Source organism: Dinoponera quadriceps, unplaced genomic scaffold, assembly GCF_001313825.1.
Source record: "Dinoponera quadriceps isolate SergipeBrazil2010 unplaced genomic scaffold, ASM131382v1 scaffold2171, whole genome shotgun sequence".
Classification (NCBI taxonomy): Eukaryota; Metazoa; Arthropoda; class Insecta; order Hymenoptera; family Formicidae; genus Dinoponera; species Dinoponera quadriceps.
In genome coordinates this window covers 51,840-71,829 of record NW_014556994.1, presented here as the reverse complement: position 1 = coordinate 71,829, position 19,990 = coordinate 51,840, and the positions used below count along the sequence as shown (strand labels likewise).

General features: G+C 35.8%; 3 protein-coding genes across 3 annotated transcripts in view; all 3 read right to left on the bottom strand.

Annotated features, from left to right (window-relative positions):
* The window catches only part of LOC106748560 (longitudinals lacking protein, isoforms F/I/K/T-like), a 17,060-nt gene extending 3,504 nt beyond the window's left edge, over positions 1 to 13,556 (bottom strand). Inside the window, exons 1-3 of the mRNA XM_014627220.1 lie at positions 13,540 to 13,556; positions 3,475 to 3,546; positions 418 to 475 (exon numbers count right to left, since the gene is read on the bottom strand). Coding sequence (XP_014482706.1) covers positions 418 to 475; positions 3,475 to 3,516 — 100 coding nt within the window. The 5' untranslated portion in view covers positions 3,517 to 3,546; positions 13,540 to 13,556. The remainder of the gene's footprint in view (positions 1 to 417; positions 476 to 3,474; positions 3,547 to 13,539) is intronic.
* On the bottom strand, positions 4,713 to 5,556 carry LOC106748546 (gastrula zinc finger protein XlCGF8.2DB-like; the record flags this gene model as incomplete). Its single annotated transcript, XM_014627204.1, has 1 exon — positions 4,713 to 5,556. A coding segment is annotated over one exon (312 nt), but the record flags the coding sequence as incomplete, so codon positions are not given.
* Positions 13,039 to 14,254, bottom strand: LOC106748559 (zinc finger protein 524-like). Its single transcript, XM_014627219.1, has one exon. It carries the CDS (start codon positions 14,021 to 14,023, stop codon positions 13,367 to 13,369), a length of 657 nt encoding a protein of 218 aa, XP_014482705.1. The 5' UTR covers positions 14,024 to 14,254; the 3' UTR covers positions 13,039 to 13,366.
* Between the last annotated feature and the right edge of the window lie 5,736 nt (positions 14,255 to 19,990).

Below are 19,990 nucleotides of genomic sequence, written 5' to 3'. Positions count from 1 at the left end.
GGGGGGGGGGGGGGGAAACAATGTCGAAAATAGGAGCAATCTATACTCTTATTCAATCGCAAATATGTCTCGATTGGAACAAATATCTTTCCCAAATGGAAACTTCGATCATATCTAACGCATTTCAAAGCTCCTGCGTTCGATTTACAGTTTAGAGGAAGAATATTGAACAGGTTGAGTCGAAATTTCGAATTGAGTTATGACCATTGTCCTGTCTAAAACGTTGATGGTATATGCTTCCTAGTGTAGTGCCTGTGCATATTGTATTTCTTCTCACTTCTATAGGAGCACTTGATGCATATGTACTTGGTTTTTTTATTGAAACGTTCATCCGCCAAGTATGGTTCTTGATTGGAACTATCAGTGATCTGATGTTGATTCAAGCTGGACATATCAAACGCTAGGTGGTTGTCGTACCTGTCGTAACCAGCTTTAATTGGCTCGTCCAATACGGAGGTAGCCGAGTAACAGCATTCTGAAAGAAACACATACGAAGGCTGTTACCGATGAATTGACGCCGTGAGCCGTTTTGCAAAGTGATAATGAGCGAAATCACAACAACGTCCAAATTAATTAATTTTGTAAATAAAATAAATGTAAATATTTTATAATTTTAAAAATAAGTAAAATCTGGGCTTTACATAGTACAGCTTCGTTTATTCAATTATCAGCATTATCGAAATAATAAAATTTGATTGTGTCTTATAACGTTCAACGTTTAGACAGATATGAGTACATATACTGCAAAATTAGACTTCATTAATTCATAATTATAATTATATGTAGAGTCTCTTTATACATAATCATAATTATGTATAAAATCTCCCAATCACACGTTCAATCATACTTCAAAATTGACTTCATGATAAATATTTTTTGTCACAAGTAATTCGATAAAAAACTTTAAACTCATTCGAAGTTACAAATTCATTAGATTAAGATCACAGACTTAGAAGTGGCCCCGATTACAACAGCATGTCCACCCCTGCACTTTAGCAAGAAAAAACAATTAAATTGTGAAAATTGTAAAAATAAAGAAATGTAATTGATAAATTACTAAAAAGCTACAATATATGCTCCGTAATTAAAAACTAATGATAAAATATTACTAATAATAAAGCAATATTTTATAAAAGTAATTGTAATAAAAATTTCTCAGTTTCAAACGTTCCTCGGCTCAACAATGCATAACCACTATTGAGAGGTCTTTTAGTGCGAAGAATGAAAACTTGGTTACGGTCAACAATAAAAAATAGCTTCAGTGGACTGTGTGCTAAGTGTACATAGAAAAATAGTACACGCAAAAAGAAAAGTTGGAAGAATCAGTATTAAGAAAATTTACTGAAGATCCCCGAAAACTAGCTTTAACCTCTTGAGCGGCATTGACCTTTTGCTATCATATTTTGCTATGTTTCTGGGAACACCAAATTTTACGGAAATTGAAGTAATTTCTTTCCTGATCTTAGGGACATATTTTATCCGAAATGTCCTACCGCTTAACATAAGTATGCTAATGGCTAAGTTTTTAACTTCCTGTAAAAATAAATTTTTACTTTCTTGACTGAAATCATGATTACACTCATGCCTTACGTCTTTGCAAATCACCTCATCTGCGTATTTCGTAGGTACCACAATCATAGATGTACTTCAGATTCTGACTGCATTCAATTGGTTCGTAGAATTTTAATGCGTGAGTACTGCTAAGCGTATGTGAATAATTACTGCAAGCTAATTGCCTGTTGCATGAGATTCGTACGAAAGTGAGAGTCTCATAGCAATATAATTCTACTGTAAATTAAAAAGGAAAAAAAAATCTAGTTTTAAACGAGGTGCGAACACTGCGATCTTGTATACTACAGTTTTCGTACCGGGTGAGTTGTGTTATGTTGCTTTAGCATTTCCTACGAAAAGTTAATTAATTAATGTAATAACGAATTACAAATTTATTAAGAATATTATTTTGAGATTATATGGTAACAAATTTATTAACAATGCTAGTTATTGCTACAAAATGCCGAAAGATGAATCATTTATAATAATCATATTACAATTTTCGCTTGTAAGGAAATAGCAATTTGTAAGGAAATACGTGGAAAGTATCCTCATAGATTTTCATGGACTTCGGACATATTATAAAGGAATTAAAAATAAGAGATATATATTTTTCCTTTTTCTATATTTTTTCCTTTTCCTATATTTTTTTGCACATTTAGGATTTAGTAACGAAAAAACTTCAATAAAATTTATGGTAAGTGAATATCTACGAAATCATGTAAAATATATGAAAAAATATTGTAAACAACAATTTTATAAAATTTAATATTTTTTATAATTATATATTTTGATTTGTCAAAAATATCACTTTTCAGCAATCTTATATGACATTTTTGAAGAATTGAAATACAAAATTATAAAGCACATTGAATACCATAAAATTTATGTCTAAGATATTTTTTTAATGTTTTACTAGCCGAAACATTTTCTTATATATCACACAGTTTTAAAAACAATCACTCACAATTAATTTTATTAAATTGTCTTCAAAGGGTTGTTTCAATTTCTGAATTTATAAAACAGCATATGTAAAACAATACGTATCTCTTATTTTTAACTGCTGAATAATATATACCTAAAGTCTATCAAAATTAATAAGGGACATTTCTATATGTTTTCTAGTCAGTTATTTTGTCACATTCTGCACATGAAAGATTTTAGAGAAAAATATCTTACGAATTGGTCCACATTTTTTCAGCTTGCTTTAACGTAAAAAATCATCCGTTTGTTATATAAATTACATAACAATCATAAAATCTGTTCAAAGTGCCATTAAAAGTAAGTTATAAGAGAAACAACNATCACTATTCGTTCTTTTCGTTTTGCATTCAGTCAACATCGATATGCAAGATATGCAAGATGCACATTCCATGTATCATCTTGCATATCTGTTTTCCACCAAATAAAATAAAAAAAAAACTGAACAAAAAGTAGAACCTTCTCTCCCTCTAAAGCTTAATAATTTTATCTCAACTTACCCTAATTTAAATTTTTACGCATAGTGCTATTTATTAAAAAATTAATTAATTAATTAAATAATATTACAATTTAATATTACGTTAATATTACAGTTATGTTAATGTTACAGTTACGTTAATATTACGCTAATATTAGTTTATTAGTTTAATATTACGTTAAATTCTGTTTTAAACCCTAATTTTAGTCAAATTTTGCGAAACAACTATAAACGCTGTCTCATGTGAAAACCGTAGAAAAAAATTCCTTATAGCCGCACAAATGTTTACCAAATTATCAAAATGATCATTAATTCACATAAAGATTTTTATCCGTTTTTTTCCGAATACGCCAAAAAGTAACAAAAATCGCGTTCTTCTCCATTTCAATGTAAACAATCCATTCTTAACACATCTACAAAAAAATAAACATAGATCGATGTCTCGAAAGAATAAACAAATATACCTGAGGAAAAACTTCTTGAAGAATATCCTTCTTGAAGAACATCCTGATACATCATATTCGGATTAGCAGGACCTGAAACAATGATTAATCGATAAAGTGAATGTTCCAGGCACAAGAAGGCTTACAATTGATAACAATCAAGTAATTCAAGGAGAGATAGTTAATCGAGAAGATTATTACAATTGGTAAAAGATAAAATTTTATTCGATCAATTAAAGAGGCACTGAGCTATTTTCTGAATTGCAGGACACTCTTCACATAATTACAATGAACTTATAAGATCTCTAAATGTTAAATAATGGATAATTATGTAGTTATAATTTTCTTCGCTGAGTTCTACACAGTATTTGATAGTTACCTGTAAGAAATTTTAAATATAACTTGATCGTTATAGAGAAACGCGGATAAAAAGTAACTATAATATTGTTTAATAAAAGATAAGAATAAGAAGCAAAAAAATTAGAGTCTGCCACTGTTATATTCATATTCGCGTCTTTACTTTTCGGAACGATATAAAGTCGCTAAGAATCCAGAAAGTGATCGACTACAACCCATCATATATAAACTAGTAGCTAAATGTCTAACGACCAAGATGCTTGTGAGCACAATAATAGCCTGTAAAAGTGTGTACTAAATATAACCGCTAACTGATTTTAAATATAATGGATGCTACGTATTTTAGACCGCTGAGCTTTACGTGGCGAGAAAATATAAATATGTATAAGAAGAGTACGGAAGCAAACATACATATTCTATTTCAAATTCAAACAATTCTTAATAAATATACAACTAGAAAAATATATTTTGTCATTAGGAGTTATAAAAATATTTAAAATCTCTTAACATTTTCTTTTACACTTATTAGCAATTAACAATTTGGATGGATGTTTTTTAACGGTGTGTATTTCTTCAATCGCATTATTTATATTAATACATATAAATAATTTATATTTAACATAAAAATTCTCATTGTAATATGTATAGTACTCATATATATACATATATATATATCATATATATATCATATATAAAACTAATAAAGTTTTATATAAAGTAGATATANCAATCATATAAAAAATATGAGCTGTTGATCAACACAAAATAAACACAATTTGAACAAATTTTTTTATAACATCTTATATACACTTAATATTTTACGTTTTTCGAAAAATTAAGACATTCACTTGAAAAAAATAACTTTTATCATAATAACAATTTTATTTATAAAACCTGTTTAATTTTTGTAGCACTTCAGTACTTATCCAACAATCAACAATATATTTTAGAATATTACACAATGCAACAAAATGCTCGTTAGTAACATTCTTAAGAGCTATTTCACTCACTGCTGCCTCTCGTGTACCATAGCAATGGAAATTTATTTGTAAGACAATGGAAAAAAGAGGTATTAGGAGGTTCTACATTCCAAAGTGATGATAAATATGTATAAAATATTGTAAAAGGGGAAGAAGTGTAGGAACATATATAGAATTCAATATTGCTGATAATTACATTCTAAGAGCAGTTAAATAAAATGACACACAGTCTTTAAATATAATTTAAACGTTGCTTTGGCTTAACTTCGCAATATTTCGCGAACTTTCTAGCTTCTAGCTTTCTAGCTTCTTCCTGTTAATCACTTCAATTTTGGATCGTTCACGCTTAAATGTATGTAAACGTATTTTCCTAAGGTTTATCGAATTTCTACTATCTCGTTATATTTCCTCGCAATTTTTTTTCGGCATACAAGATTCTCTGCCACTTCGTTCATCAGGTGGATCTATCTGCGTTTTCAAACGTGTTCGTGATCTTCATGTCGGCTATGTGGACATTGTAGTGCCTCAGTAGACTGTGCTTGTGTTTGAATTTCGCGTGGCATAGGATACAGCTAAATTGAGCTTCCTTGCCGCATTCCAGCCTCTTGTGACGTTGAAGAGAGATCTTACTGCGATACTGCCTGCCGCAAGTATCGCACGGATACAACTGGAAGCTGGTGGGTAGCGGATACCAAGTTACTGAAAGCAAAGATATCTCAGTTATAAAGATGTCTCGAAGACATTGACTGCCACTTGGTAAAGGTAGTCACATGTGGAGATGTGCTGTATCTCGTAAATGTACAGAAATGTAGATGAACTGGAAAGGCAAATATTGAAATTACCAATGAAATGACGCGCTTATGTCGCGGTTGCTGCTTACAAAAAACTTAATCAATAATGATGCAAATATATAAACGTTTCGGAGAGACGTACGAAAAAATAATGCATATTTCCAAATATTTCTCTTTCTCTCTCTCTCTCCTCCTCTCTCTATACCGGTTCTCTTTCAAAGTTCGAGATTGAAGACATACCAAATAAAAAGAACATTTTAGGAAGGTAAGTTATCCAAATTACATAACAAAATCGCAGGAAAATCTAATAACACTATTAAAAGTTATTCAAGAAGTCTAAAATACGATTTTCAAAAGATTATTTAACGAAATTTGTAATGATTATTTGTTTATGTACGCCCTTAATAAATTCATATATTTGTATTATTATTTAATCAAGGTTTAAAGCCATGGTACACGAAAGAAATATCTATGATTTCATTCATTTGAAGATTTACACTCCACAATAAAAGAGATAGTCAATTCTACAGATCAATATTCTTTTGTAATTCAAATATAGATTGTTTTAATATTTTGCTTATATATGGATTGTCTCTTTAGTATGATTATTATACGATAAGATAATATTTTATCCATTATAAAGTGCAGGAAAAATTGGGACAAACATATTTCATTATTTTACTTTCAGATTATACACATGAAATAGAAATAGAAGAATCAAATTTAATATGATAATCGAATCGACTTCAACAATAAATTAAAATTAGCATTTTATATCACATGCGCGCAAATATTATATTTTGTAAACATATATCTTGACATATTCACCCATGCATATATAATAATAACATTGGAATCCATATGTGCTATATCTTTTTTATTATGGAGCGAAAACACAGTTTTCATAGAAGTTAAAATGAAACAATGATCCATATCTATACCCTACAGTTGCCGAATGCAACTGTCTAGATTACGTTATATAGAATTACTGGTTATTTATTAGAAAACCTCTGATGCGATTAGAAAAAGTCCAGTTTAACAAAATATTCACAAAAAAAAAATATTCGAGTAGATCGCACAAACGATCGGTTAAACGACGGTTTAACTTCTTACCATATGCATACCATATATCTTACTGACTAGTACTAAAATGTAGTCGCTATCTCGTCGAAAGTGTTCCCTCTAAAATGACGCATAAAAATCGCTATCAATAACAAAAAGTGAAAGGTGAATATCTGGTGGAAAAAACAAACACGTCGGTTTTAGAAAATAACCCGCAACAAAGAGAGTGTTTTTATTATAATAATAATATTAATAATAATAAGAATTATATATAATATTCATTAATAATAAAATCATTGCGATAGACATTCTTAGTTCGCCTGATAAAACTTGTCGAGTAAGAAGGAAAGAAGAAAGGGAAACGGAATGTCAGATATCGAAACCGAGATGCAACGAAGGGGAACTCACGATTTCCGGCACGACCTCGCGCTCGCCCCTTCCTCGCTTGACACGCTAAAAAAAACCTTAAACGAGGACTAAAAAGAGAGACGGAGATGTTGGCGATATAGTAAAATGTGTACTTAAATATTAAGTGAGATAAGAATTCGGTAACAAGAGTCTTGGAATGATGAGGTCGATCAACTCCGTGGTGGCGGAAGGCCGTCGGAATCGGACCGGCGCTCATGATGAAAGTCATGAGGACAAGAGCTATGGATAGAGATGCAACGAGTATACCCTGCGTTGTCTCGCAGGCAGGTAAATACACAAGCGCGTTCGCACAAATACTGATATCAAAAATACTGACGCGCGTCCCACGACCGGACGTGCGTCGACTCTCGACGTTACTTTCGTTCTCTTTCTTAGTATCTCTCTTTCTCCCGACATGTGTATGTGTGTGTGTGTGCGTGTGTCTATGTTCATTCATGTGTCTTAAGTGAAACTATCGCCATTTTCCCCATCTGCAGATTCTTTAATTAATCCCACTAATTAACTAGAAAGAAATCTTTCTCGACAAAAACTTATCCAAACAATGAGGTGAAATTGCGGTAAACTCTTCTCTCCAGATAGCTTACCGTTCGTAGATATTATTTTAGATATCAATACGAATGAAGTTTCGACTCTAAAATAAGTCACACATTCGGCACATGAAGAAAATGATAATAATTCCGTGTAACAGCCTATACAAATATCTAATACATACATACATATTGTGTTTTCAAAGAGAGTTTTCCAAAAGGAAGTTGTACATTCTTTTGTACATTATGTTTAGCATCAAGAGAGAGCTTTGCTATATTTAGTGTGTTCTTATAATAGTTCATTTACAATTTTCAAAACCAAAGTTCACTAACTTACATATATATATATATATATATATATATATATATATATATATGTGTGTGTGTGTGTGTGTGTGTGTGTGCGCGCGCGTGTGCGCGCATGTATGTATGTATAAATGATATGTATATGTATATAAAAAGTGAAAGAAACGTTTGTATATAAACCTACAAGTATATCCTGCGCGGCACGACAAGGTCGATCTCATCGATTTGCGCTGGAAGAAATTACATAAATTAAATGGATCGCATGTCACCGACAATATTTTACACCGGTAGTCGTATCTATCATCGACACTGAGCTCGCAAATATGTATTTATCAGCGAAATGTGTTAGTCGATGATTTCTCAAAATATAACCTGAATTAAAAAAGTATTTATACTGCTGGCCAGCAAGTTCGCTCTCTCCGATAAAAATGTGTTGGAGCGAAGGCTGAAGAAACGAAAGTGGAATGTAAGTACCGAAAATCGCATAACTACAACTCGAGTACGTAACCTGTGAATTTCGCAGCGTAGGGATGTTAACATGTAGTTATTATGATACCGCACAAGTATCGATACTTTCGATCTCCGCTTTTCTATCCGGGTTCAATTTCAAACGCATTTTATCTGTGTAATCGATGTAAATTTTCGAACATTGTGCAGTCTACTTCGCTAAGTCCAAAACTAATTTTTATCCTTTTCTTTTTGTAATTTTTACTTCAACGTAACATTACAACTACTTTCTTAGCAACTACATTTCTCCTTAAAGTCACCTCACTCTCTTCGTCTAATTCTTTCATTTGTTATATTTCAATCTCTCACTCTTCCCTTGTATGTAAAAGTTAAGAAGCGTCTTTCCGTTAAACTTTCACAAATATCGCCCGTTGGCTCCGATTTTGACTACTTAATTATTTTTATAAAATTGATAGGAAATGATCATGTTAGGCCTGTCGCATACTAATCTGCGAACGCGATGATCTTACATATATACCTGACCTTAAAAGATATAAATCTTGGAGATAATATCGATAACGATCTCTATCTTCTCTTTGACAACGAGGTCGATGCGAAGTATCGCTACTTTATTACGATATCGCCAATCTAGGATCTGAATAAGGCGCACGCAAGAACTTCTAGGATCACGAGATCAACCCATCTCCGTGATTAAGTCTTTCTCGCAGGCTGCGTTCGTAAAATCGCCTAAAGGTACAAGGTGGTGCTTAACATTATACAATGCGATCGCCGTGTTCTCCGATCATCGCAACTCTTGTCAAAATTGCACTCGCGATCGAGCTTAGAAAATGGTATCTCAAAAAATTTTATCAAAGCTGCGACTTCTTTTACGGGCAAACGATGAACGATAATCGAGGATCACGTTTCAAATACGATCGTGAGTAATTAAGATACGTGCTGCTCTCGTTAAGCTCCTGAGAGAGAATCTTCGTAGAGGAGCGATAAAAGAAAAAAAGAAATACAGTAAAATAATTCTCTAAGTTGATTATGCCGTCGTCATACTAATCTTCCTACGCCGATTGAGACACGCGCGAGGCGATTGCGAAATGCGAATCTTTGTACTTTGTCTCGGATGGGTAACGTAAATCTCTCCTCCCCTCTCCTTCTCCCATTATTCGCGACTTTATACGTTACACAAATATATTATTACGTTTGGTAAAAAAAAATTGGACCCGTCATCTATCGGCCGGCATGTCCCTCCCGTCCCGTTGGAAATGCTTAGGATGCGCATCAGGCGCGCAATCTTTCCAGTATGCGAAAGGTACGTCCAAATGTAATATGCATAAATATGTTCGAAACGATTCTCATACTCGCGTCCGCGATCATGAACGCGAGGCTGGAAGAACGGATAATTATTGTCTATCGTAATCCTAAACATTCTCAGGTAACCGCGATTTACTGGTGATTGTATCCCGCGAACATCGCCAGTAACGAATGCGCGACTTCGGCTCATATTTCCCGGCCGTCGATTTCTCGTGAAAGGCACTTTGGAGATTCTCGTCGATCGTTCGAATAAAATGTATCGTTCGGCTAAAGTGTATTCGGTTTGATCGATAGAGGCTCAAGGATAAAAAAATTCCGTCGTTGAGACGTAATCGCTCTTTCGCTTATGTGTTATCTAATTCTTATACTGTGTGAACTACCCTCTCTCCGTGATTCCATATCATCGAACATCGTAGTTTTTGTTGACGACACGCGACTGGTGCTTTCATTTTTTTTAGGAGATAGAAAATAATTTTACCGATTAAATTGCACCCGTATACTAAAATCCATATATTTTCTACTTTACTTTTCTCCTTTACATTTNATATATATATATATATATATATATAGATACACTGGATGGACTTGATATTAAACTAAATATTTAATGTTGGTTTTCATCTGACGAAAGGAGAGAAATATATTACAAAAAAATTTGACCATGAAATTTCGGTTAATGTTTAAGAATCTATCGAGGATAAGTATTATTAAAAAAAAATCTAATGGTGATACCGAATTTCAAGATACCGATTTTTTTTTTTAATAATGTGTATCTCATAGATTTTACAAAATTGCAAGATTACACGACTCGAGACTGTAGTTTTTACTTTTGGAATAAAATTTATATGTATAGTAGATTCTCTATTAAATAATATTAAGCCGATAAACATCACCGCTGCATTTTGGGCGCAATAATTTAACTCGTAAATAGATAATAACGATTGTCAAATTTCGTCAATATCTGAAAAACAGACAAAAATATTTTTAGCACGGAAAAAAGTACTGGATTTGTGAAATTCGACACGCATTCGCGATCATTGAGAAACGGATTCCGAAATGTAATTTTGGAATGTTGCGATCTCCGTCGATGCAAAGTATCTTCGACGACACGTAAATATCAGGGCAAACGGTCGCGATGATAATTGCGTCACGAATATCGACTGACTGATGATCTCTTCGATGACGAATGATCGGTCATACGTAATGAATGTGTCGTCGCGTGTGCTTACGAATTAAAAATTAACGGAGTTACACGAGCTACTAACTATCTAATTTATCACCAACCCCAACAAGTAAAACTAGGCCAATAGTGTTATTTTAAAATAACCCATCGTTGTATAAATAAATTCGAACGCTTCAGCCCGTACGGACTCGCCCGCGGATTTCTAAATACGGCTGGCCGTTTCTGATCTCGTCTTTGTATACTGATCTCCCTGTGTCCGTTCAAAGGAACAACCTTAGAATTGGACGGCCATATTTAGTGTACCGAGTGCACCTCTAAGTGAAAATGAGATTACGAGTCTGTGTAAATTTCGAGTTCGCGCAAAGATCGAAAGCAAAGCGCACGAAGTCGGAAATCAATGAATCCTCGTCGACAGCTTCGCGAGGATCGGTTACAAATATGTGTATGATTCTTAAGAAATATCTCAAACACTTGCTCGAATCGTGCCGAATCGTTGCGAAGTTGTTCTCGCGAAGGACGCTCTCACGTCGACTAGTACTTGTATTGCGTGCATAAAAATGTCGACAAACTAACACACGTTTCTATCTCCATGGAATATTTTACAATAGTAGTAGTTATCACTGTTAGCAGATCTCTCTCAGTAGGACAAATACATGCAGCCTTTGCATGCGACTTGACTTTGTGTAAATTTGATCGATAATATCGCATATAAATGTGCGGCTTTTGAGTATTAAAACAAACTAAGGACCAAAATAAACTAAGGACCATCATCTGTAATTGTAGTATGTAATAACTTAATGAAGGTTTTTAAAACACTTAAAGCTTCAGATATTTAAATCTTAGTTTTAAAATTAATTATATCTAACAGAGTCTGTTATTAAAGTGACTGATGAGTCTTTCTTTGAAGCCAAAAATATTAATTCCCGGTTACTTTTATCAATCTCCGAAGTCGGTTATATTCTGACCGCAAAATCTAGGAAGGTAAAAGAGGGTGAGAAAGAGGGGTATCGTGAACTCGAGAGCGTCCTTCGTAAGACGTGCCGAAGAGCACATGCACCTCGCATGACCGTTTTTCGCCGAGATGGGCTCGCATTGATACTCGCTCTATCATGTCTAAGAAACGATCGCTCAACAGATCATGGTGGAGAATAACACAGATAAGAGCGATCATTCTTCGCGTGAAGAGTAGGTGCCACGATGCGCTCGAATATCAATACGAATCCACGCTGTGCATTCAGAAAAAGAATTAGTCATAGGAGTTCAAATTCAACTATGACAGTTAAAAAAGGGACAGCTAATGACGTTGATACTGCAGCTAAGTTTTACTGTAGTATTTAGTAGTTAAATATTAACTGTTTGAATTAAAGCGATATAGTAATAATAATAATAATAGTTGTACCTATAGTAATAATAACAATAATAGTTGCGCCTGCTAGCAAATGCATTTTACCTCTGATAACTAATGTCGTTGTTACCGCAGCTGATAAATTTATCAGCTACGGTGACAACAACATTAGCTGTCTCCATTTTAACTGTCATAGCTAGATTTTAGCTCCTACGACTAAGGGCTTAGACACAATGAAAGAAATAAGGAACAAGGAATTAAATATAGAAAATTAAGAATAAGCTATAGTTTAAGACACGATAAAAAAGGAATTGAGAATAAAGTATAAGAACATTTTAAAACAAAATCACCATTTCTTCATTATATTTTCTAGAAAACCTCTACTGTCATCATTAATCTTTTTATCATTTTTTTGATCGATCAAATTCAAATCAAGCTGACTTTCATTTGTATATTAATGATCATCTATTCATTATATCAGATATTTTAAAGTTTAACTCTCAATCAACTACTATAAGCTCTGTAAATATATACGAAAAAAAAAGAAATAGTTCCCACAGCTAAAAATTAGTTATCTATATTATAAAACAGAAATTTAGCTACCAGACATAATTTTTAGTTATGGGAGCTAATTTTTTATTTCCATGTACGACTAAGTTCGAAAACACCATTCTGAAGATGAAATAACATTTAATTAACCAATTATGATAAAGAAATCTTAGTTCTTTTTGTCCTAATTGGTCAATTAAGTAGGATCTGTCGAGTAGGAATTTACAAGAATGCAGCCCTATAATTATAGCTGTATACGATTAATAATCGTCGATTATAGTCCTAATAATTAGCTCTCACAGCTAGTAATTAGGTTTGGTAAATTTCAGTTGCATTATATAGACAGCTAGTTTTAGTTATGGCAGCTAATTCTTATTTCCCGTATACAAGTTATAAGAAATAGAATTTCGACAGTGTTCTCAATCTTAGTTCCCTATTCCTTTATTGTGAGCACGGTTATCCATACATTGAAACTTAATTCTTCGCTCCTAATTCTCTTATATTGAATTCTTTGTCCCTCATTCCTTTCATTTGTGTCTGAGCCTCAATTCTTTCTCTGAATGTGGATAGAGGAAGACCTACGAGAGTGCGTTCAGCCGATCGCGTTCACGTCCTTAAACGCTCTCATCGTAAACTATTTTCTGATGATGCCGTTTAAAATGTACGGTTAGGTTGCCGCGCTGTCGCGCCTTGTAGGGACACTCCGGGCATTGGAAAGCCGGCGGCTTGCCGCCGCACTCCACCATCTCGTGGCGACGCATCGTGCTCTTCCAGCGATAGCCCTTACCGCAGAAACGGCAACGGAACTTCCGTTGCTGCTCATGAGGTACACCCATGTAGACAGCATTGAGATCGTGCGGCTGCGGTAACACCTCGAACGAGTCCGGGAAGACGACTTCACGGGCGGACGCTCCGCTACGTCCGCCACTACCGCCGCCACCGTCACCGCCGCTGCCTTCGTCGTAGTTATTATGGTCGCCAGCATTGCTGTTGCTCGCCCGTCTGTTCGTGATAGCTATGGAGGAACGCGTCATCACCGTCGGCGCGGAAGAACGGTGCTTCTTCGTCGATGGTGGATGCTGCTGCTTATAGTCAGAACGTAGCAACGACAGGAGAGCTCCCATATGACGGTGAGTGCCAGTGCCTGCAACAAGGACCCAGCGCCGGCGGGGGCGCGAAGGTGGTAAGGAGATTAAATTTTTGAGGAAGAGACAGTAGCTCACTTGCTCGCTCGCTCGCCCGGTCATCGCTCTGTCATCGCTCGGCGGCATCCTCGCGGTATCTCTGCACGCGGCATCGAGGGGAACGTGACCCTGGCGCTTCCCGACGACACGGGTGAATCAATGCTGATATCGCGGATCGCGTCCCACCGATCCTGCGTGCCGAGCTCTCAACTCGATTCGTACCGTCGGGATCATGCTTACGGACGACGTTCCGCGGCGAACTCGGCAAAGTTATTCTACTACGGTGAAACGCTTGGTTCGAGCTGCTCCGCGACGAGATCGACCAAAATTCGAGCAATTCGAGAAACAAATTCAGTGAATTCGTGCAGAGATGCACGAAACACAATCGGAGAAAAATACATAGTCGTGACAATTATAAAGGTGACAACTATACAAGAATTATAATATGTATATAGCTTATATAATAACTATTATGTATGTTATATGTTATTATATATAATTATATAATCTATAATATATAATTATATCTAAAATATATACAATATATTAATATATATTTATATATAATCATGTATAATTGTATCATTACTTAATATTATTATATAATAACATAAAAAATTATATATAAAATATATAGAATATATTAATATATAATTACATATAATTATGTATAATTGTATCACCACTTCATATATAATTATATTATTATATATTGACATATTCTATATATGATGCCTTATATATAATTATATCTAATTATATAAGGAATGTTTTTTTCCTGGATATAATTATCGTAACCATTCAGGGTACCTATTATGAATCTGTTCGGAATCGATTCTGATCGGAATCTTTTAGTTATTCCCCAGATTTTCTCTTGGATTTTGTAGGAAATAATTGAACGATTTCAATCGAAATCGATTTCGAACAATTCCATGATAGGTATCCAGATATAGTTTCAATAACTATAAAATAGTTTATTAAACTATATGCGTTAATTCTACTATACGAAACTCATATAGTTGTCACTTATGTCATTATATTTTTCTTTGAGTGTCGATCTCGTATGCTTTCCCAATGATCGGTCCCCTTCGTAAAATAGCTTTGCCGCGAGCCGAATATGATCTAACTCGAAGACCTCGGGAAACGGTCATCGGAGTCGTTTTCGATTTCAACAGTAAAGACGCGAAGATAGGAATAGAGGGAGCATTCTGTCAACGTGTGGATATATGTGACTGGCAAAGAGATCAGTGAGATTAAAACCCGTAACCAACCCACCACACAACGTATCAGCCAATAGCCCCGAAGATAGGTGCGCCCAGGATCAAATTTTGCCAAAGGTTCGTGTTTGTGTGAAGAGGCGTGAAGAAAACTGCGTGAGAGACGGGAACGGCGGAGACGAAAAGGAGGCCCTGAGCAATCGCGTCGAGAATTCGCAAACATTCAACAACGTTCCTCCATGGCCCGGAGACCGCGTGCGCGCGTTTCGCAGACGATCAATTGGAATGACGCGCCCGACACAAGCTTTATCAACGACGAGTCTTGTTCTGTCTCCGTGACGACCGTGGTGTACAATCGAATTTGCAATGCGTTCTCACAAATCACGGATACCTCCTTCCGCTCTCCAGCCTTTCCCTTTGAATGTGAGAGAAAACACCACTTTCCAACCATCCAAACAAGATACCCATAAAAACAGAATGTAACGACATAAGACGATCTCGCGGCCATTAAATCTAGACCAATGTACAGTGCAAATGTACGATAAAAGGAATTCACTCTTGTACTCAGAGAAAATTTATGTATAACGTAAATTACGGTATATAATCATACATATACAAAAGCATATGTTTGTAAATATTATGTGTATATATGTGTATATACATACATACATACATACATACATACATACATACATATATATATATATATATACATACATACATACATATACATACATACATACATACACACACATATATATATATATATATATATATATATATATATATATGTATATATATGTATATTACACACAGATTAACGAAGTAATAAATCAACGGCGGACATAGTCTGCTTGTCCAATTTATCACTTGCTCGTTCAAACAAGTAAACACGAATCAGACCACGTTCATCGATATTTTTGCTGAAGGAAAAAAGACAGTCAATATTGAGACAAGGAAAAAAAGAACTATTATTGTGGAAACAAGGAATAACGAGAACGGATCATTTTCCAATCGTTCTCCCGTACTCAAATCCCATGGACAGCGAGCATATGTTGGTGCAGACTGCTCTTCTGGATCATCCTTCGTTGGCAGATCGGACAAATGAATTGCTTCTCCTTGCCGCATTCGTACTGCATATGGCGGTTCAGCGAGCTCTTGTTCTTGTAGCTGCGATCACAGTGCCTGCAGGGAAAAGGTTTCTTGAAGACCGCGGTGAATCTGACGGGATGACCTGAAACAGAAGTTTCAAGGTAGCATCTTAGTACATGTCCTGATGATCTACAAGCGGCGATCGCATGAGGTCTCGTTTCGGGAATTCCCGCCGGCAGGGCTTCCTACCGACTGCAGCTTTGTATCGAGAATGCAGGATAGATCGCAGAAGAGGAATCTCCTTTTCTCCGTCCATCGAAAGAATACTTACGTTATAATTCACCATCATGCCAGCCGAGCTTCGAGCGAAAAACGATGAGAGCTCCGAATGATTTTTCTATTGCAGTTCACGCGCAAAGATGCAAAGTGACAGGTGATAATGAATGATTCATATATACTGAGAGAAAAAATATCCAAAAAATAGAAAATATTTTTTCATATGTACTAATAACATATTTATTTAGATCTAAATTCTTTTATTCAAATAGAACAAACAGTTACTTTCATGTGAAGCACAGATTTAAAAAGAGGTATAGTTTTAAGAAACCGCTTTTTCAATTTTTTCACGAAAAATCCATGGGAAAAAACTTTTTTCACGTTTTTTGCAAAAATAAACCGCAAAGAATCGCGAAAAATAGAGAAAACCATTTTTTACGAGCATGTAAAACTATAAGAAAATATATATTTTCTTGTTTGAAACAAATTTTTTCTCAGTCTAAAAATATGTGTATTGATATAAGTAAATATGTATTATTAATATCTACTGTGAATATCTTTCATTTTTTAAGTATTTTTTTCCTCTCAGTGTATAGCAATCGAAATTGGCGAGATGTATCCGCAGCAAGAAATCACACCCTTGACAGAGCCCTTGACAGAGCGCGCGGCTACAGTTTGCACAGTGATTAGCTATCGTGAAACCGTAACCGTCTCCTCTCGTCAGCGCAAATTACGTGATACCATACGTTAGAATGACAGAAGTATAAGTGAGAAAAAAAGATACTTGCGAACTGACGGATGTATAGATGATCGCATTATGATTGTGTCAAAAAAGGCACATTTATTCTCTTCGTCTACGCACAATATGCAGCAATGACATGATAATATATATATAGAAATGTATAAATATGATTATATGTAGTACAATGTAATACGAGTAGTTACTGAAAAAAAAAAAATAAAAAGAAAATCAAGGCACTTTCTTCTACGTCGAATATACAATTTGCCGAGTAAATGCACGTTAAGATGCACGCGGCTGCAGCGAGAAATATCTCTTTATTCGGATTATATGTACAATTACGCAATGATGTCTCGAGGTACTATCCATTCGAGTTAATCGTCCGTGTCCCGCGTCCGTCGTCAGACGAGGTCCTGCTTGTTGAAACGATGCTTGCGAGCGACGTGGTAGTCCAAATTGATCTTCCTCTTCGTTCTGAATGGACAGTGAGGACAGTGGAATTGAGGTGAGTGACCACACTCGAATTTTAGGTGACGATTAAGCGAGTACGATTTAGAGTACACCCTGTGACAGTTGTCACAGCGGTATCCACCGTGTAGCAATGCATTTCGCCGGGGCTGGCTCAATGGAAAATCTGTAAAAGACCATCATATCAGTGGGAACGTTTCATAACTTGTATCTGTAGCGGTCGACGAGTAACAATAAAGTTTCATCTCTTACAATTAGTACCCATCTTGCCGAGAAAGAGAGACATTTCATTCATGGAGGAAGGAAATCGGGGAATACGATCACTACGTTTGCAGACGACGGGTGCAGATGCACTTCGTCGTACATCGATCATGTGTCGGAAACGAGAGAAAGAGAGAGAGAGAGAGAGAGAGAAAAATATGTCGAGAATACATGATTCGGATCAGAGTGAGACTCGAGAAAATCCGGGATCTTACGTTTTATTAATACTCATTAATCGCCAACGGCCGCTGTCTGTGCCAGATAGTGCCGCTAACGAGTGTAAGACAAAGCAATAGCACACATACACACACACACACACATTGTATCAGAATATATATTAGCATTTATTTTTATAAAAAAATATTCCAAATAACAACAAAGACAGAGAGAGAGAGAGAGAGAGAGAGAAAGAGAGAGAGAGAGAGAGAAAGAGAGAGAAAGAAGTCTCGCGCAAAACGTTCAAAAAACGCTCTTCTTCGGCGACCGCGCTACGTCGCCCTCGGCCCACCATCAGTTCTTCGAGTTGTACAACTGTATCTTATACTGGATCTGTCGAATGAATTCGCCGTCGCCGGAAGTGAGCAGGACCGGCCAGCACTCCGGACTCTCGCGCACGTGTCGGTGCAACGACTTCCGCCATTTGTACGACTTCAAGCAAGCCAGGCAAATATTGCTTCCTGAAAAAGAAAGCAACAAATGTCCCGTCAACAATTTGTGATCAGTGCATACAAGGAACATCGATCGTCACTTTCTCTAATCTCACGATCGTGACCCCCCCCTCTCCCCCCGTGTATATAACATTATCTTCTTTTCGTACGGAAGATGTCAACGATCTGTCAATCGTGGAGCGCATATATAGCTATTAAAATTCTATTAATTTTTTTATACGAACATATTTTCAAGCTGCAGCTAATCCTGACGCATGCGAGATCACGCGATCTTGACGCCTTCATAGCTGTTGTGTCAAAGAGCGACCAATTAATCTCCCTCTGCGAAGTCGAAAACAAAATACTGGACCTTCAGAATTACATGGAACATAGTCGCACCACGAAGTTTAAATGGCACAAACAGTGCAAGTTAAAAGGACTCGTGAGATGTACTGGCTGCGTCAGAGCAGCAGATTTATTGTTGCGTGTATATGCGTTATTTCCGCCTTCCAGACGCGTTGAAAATAATAAACAATGGAAAAGAAAATAATAATTTTACATGACGATAAGAAAAATATTATCGTTATATCCAATTTCTCGCTTGTGAACTTCGCTATGTATCGAAAATGTATGGTATCTCACGTAAAATGAAAGAAGTATATCATCGGTTTATAAGGAAGATGTTACATCATAACACTAACACGCGAAATTAAAGATATCGATCGAATTGTCAACCTAGTCAACAATACTCCCTTCTCGAGCTTCGTTTGACATTTCGATTAAACAAAACAAAACTGAAACGAAAATAGAGATTACCGAAAGACGATGTTGTATGCCGGGTTTACGCCGGACTCTAAATATTTATTTACTTGGAGCGAAGAGACACGTTCACGTGCATGTAATCGCGCCGGCATTTACACTATTTTACAGCCTCGCGAAGAGAATGCGGCTGCTGAGGAATCGTTATGAGATGCGCGCGTGCGCCCATCGAAGATCCGTTAATTAAACGCGACACTTCGATGGAACCGGCGCGTTTCCTTTTCCCTCTTCTTCTTCCTTTCTTTCCTCCGCATTTCTTTTTTGTAATACGCTCGGCGAAGAGTCACGTGGAAAAATAGTCGTGGAAAAATCGTCGTGCGTTTAGAATTTGTCTTTAATCTCGTTCGCGGTCGCAGTTCCGCCACCACCGATCTCGACCACATCCGGTGTTCTCAGCCGTGCTTTTTTCGCATGTGCTTCAGCAGATTGCAGCGTAACTTAGTCCTCTTTGGGCAATACAGGCACTGATATTTCGGCGCTTGTCCGCACTCCTCCCTCATATGTCTCGTCAACGAACTGTAATACATGTACACGT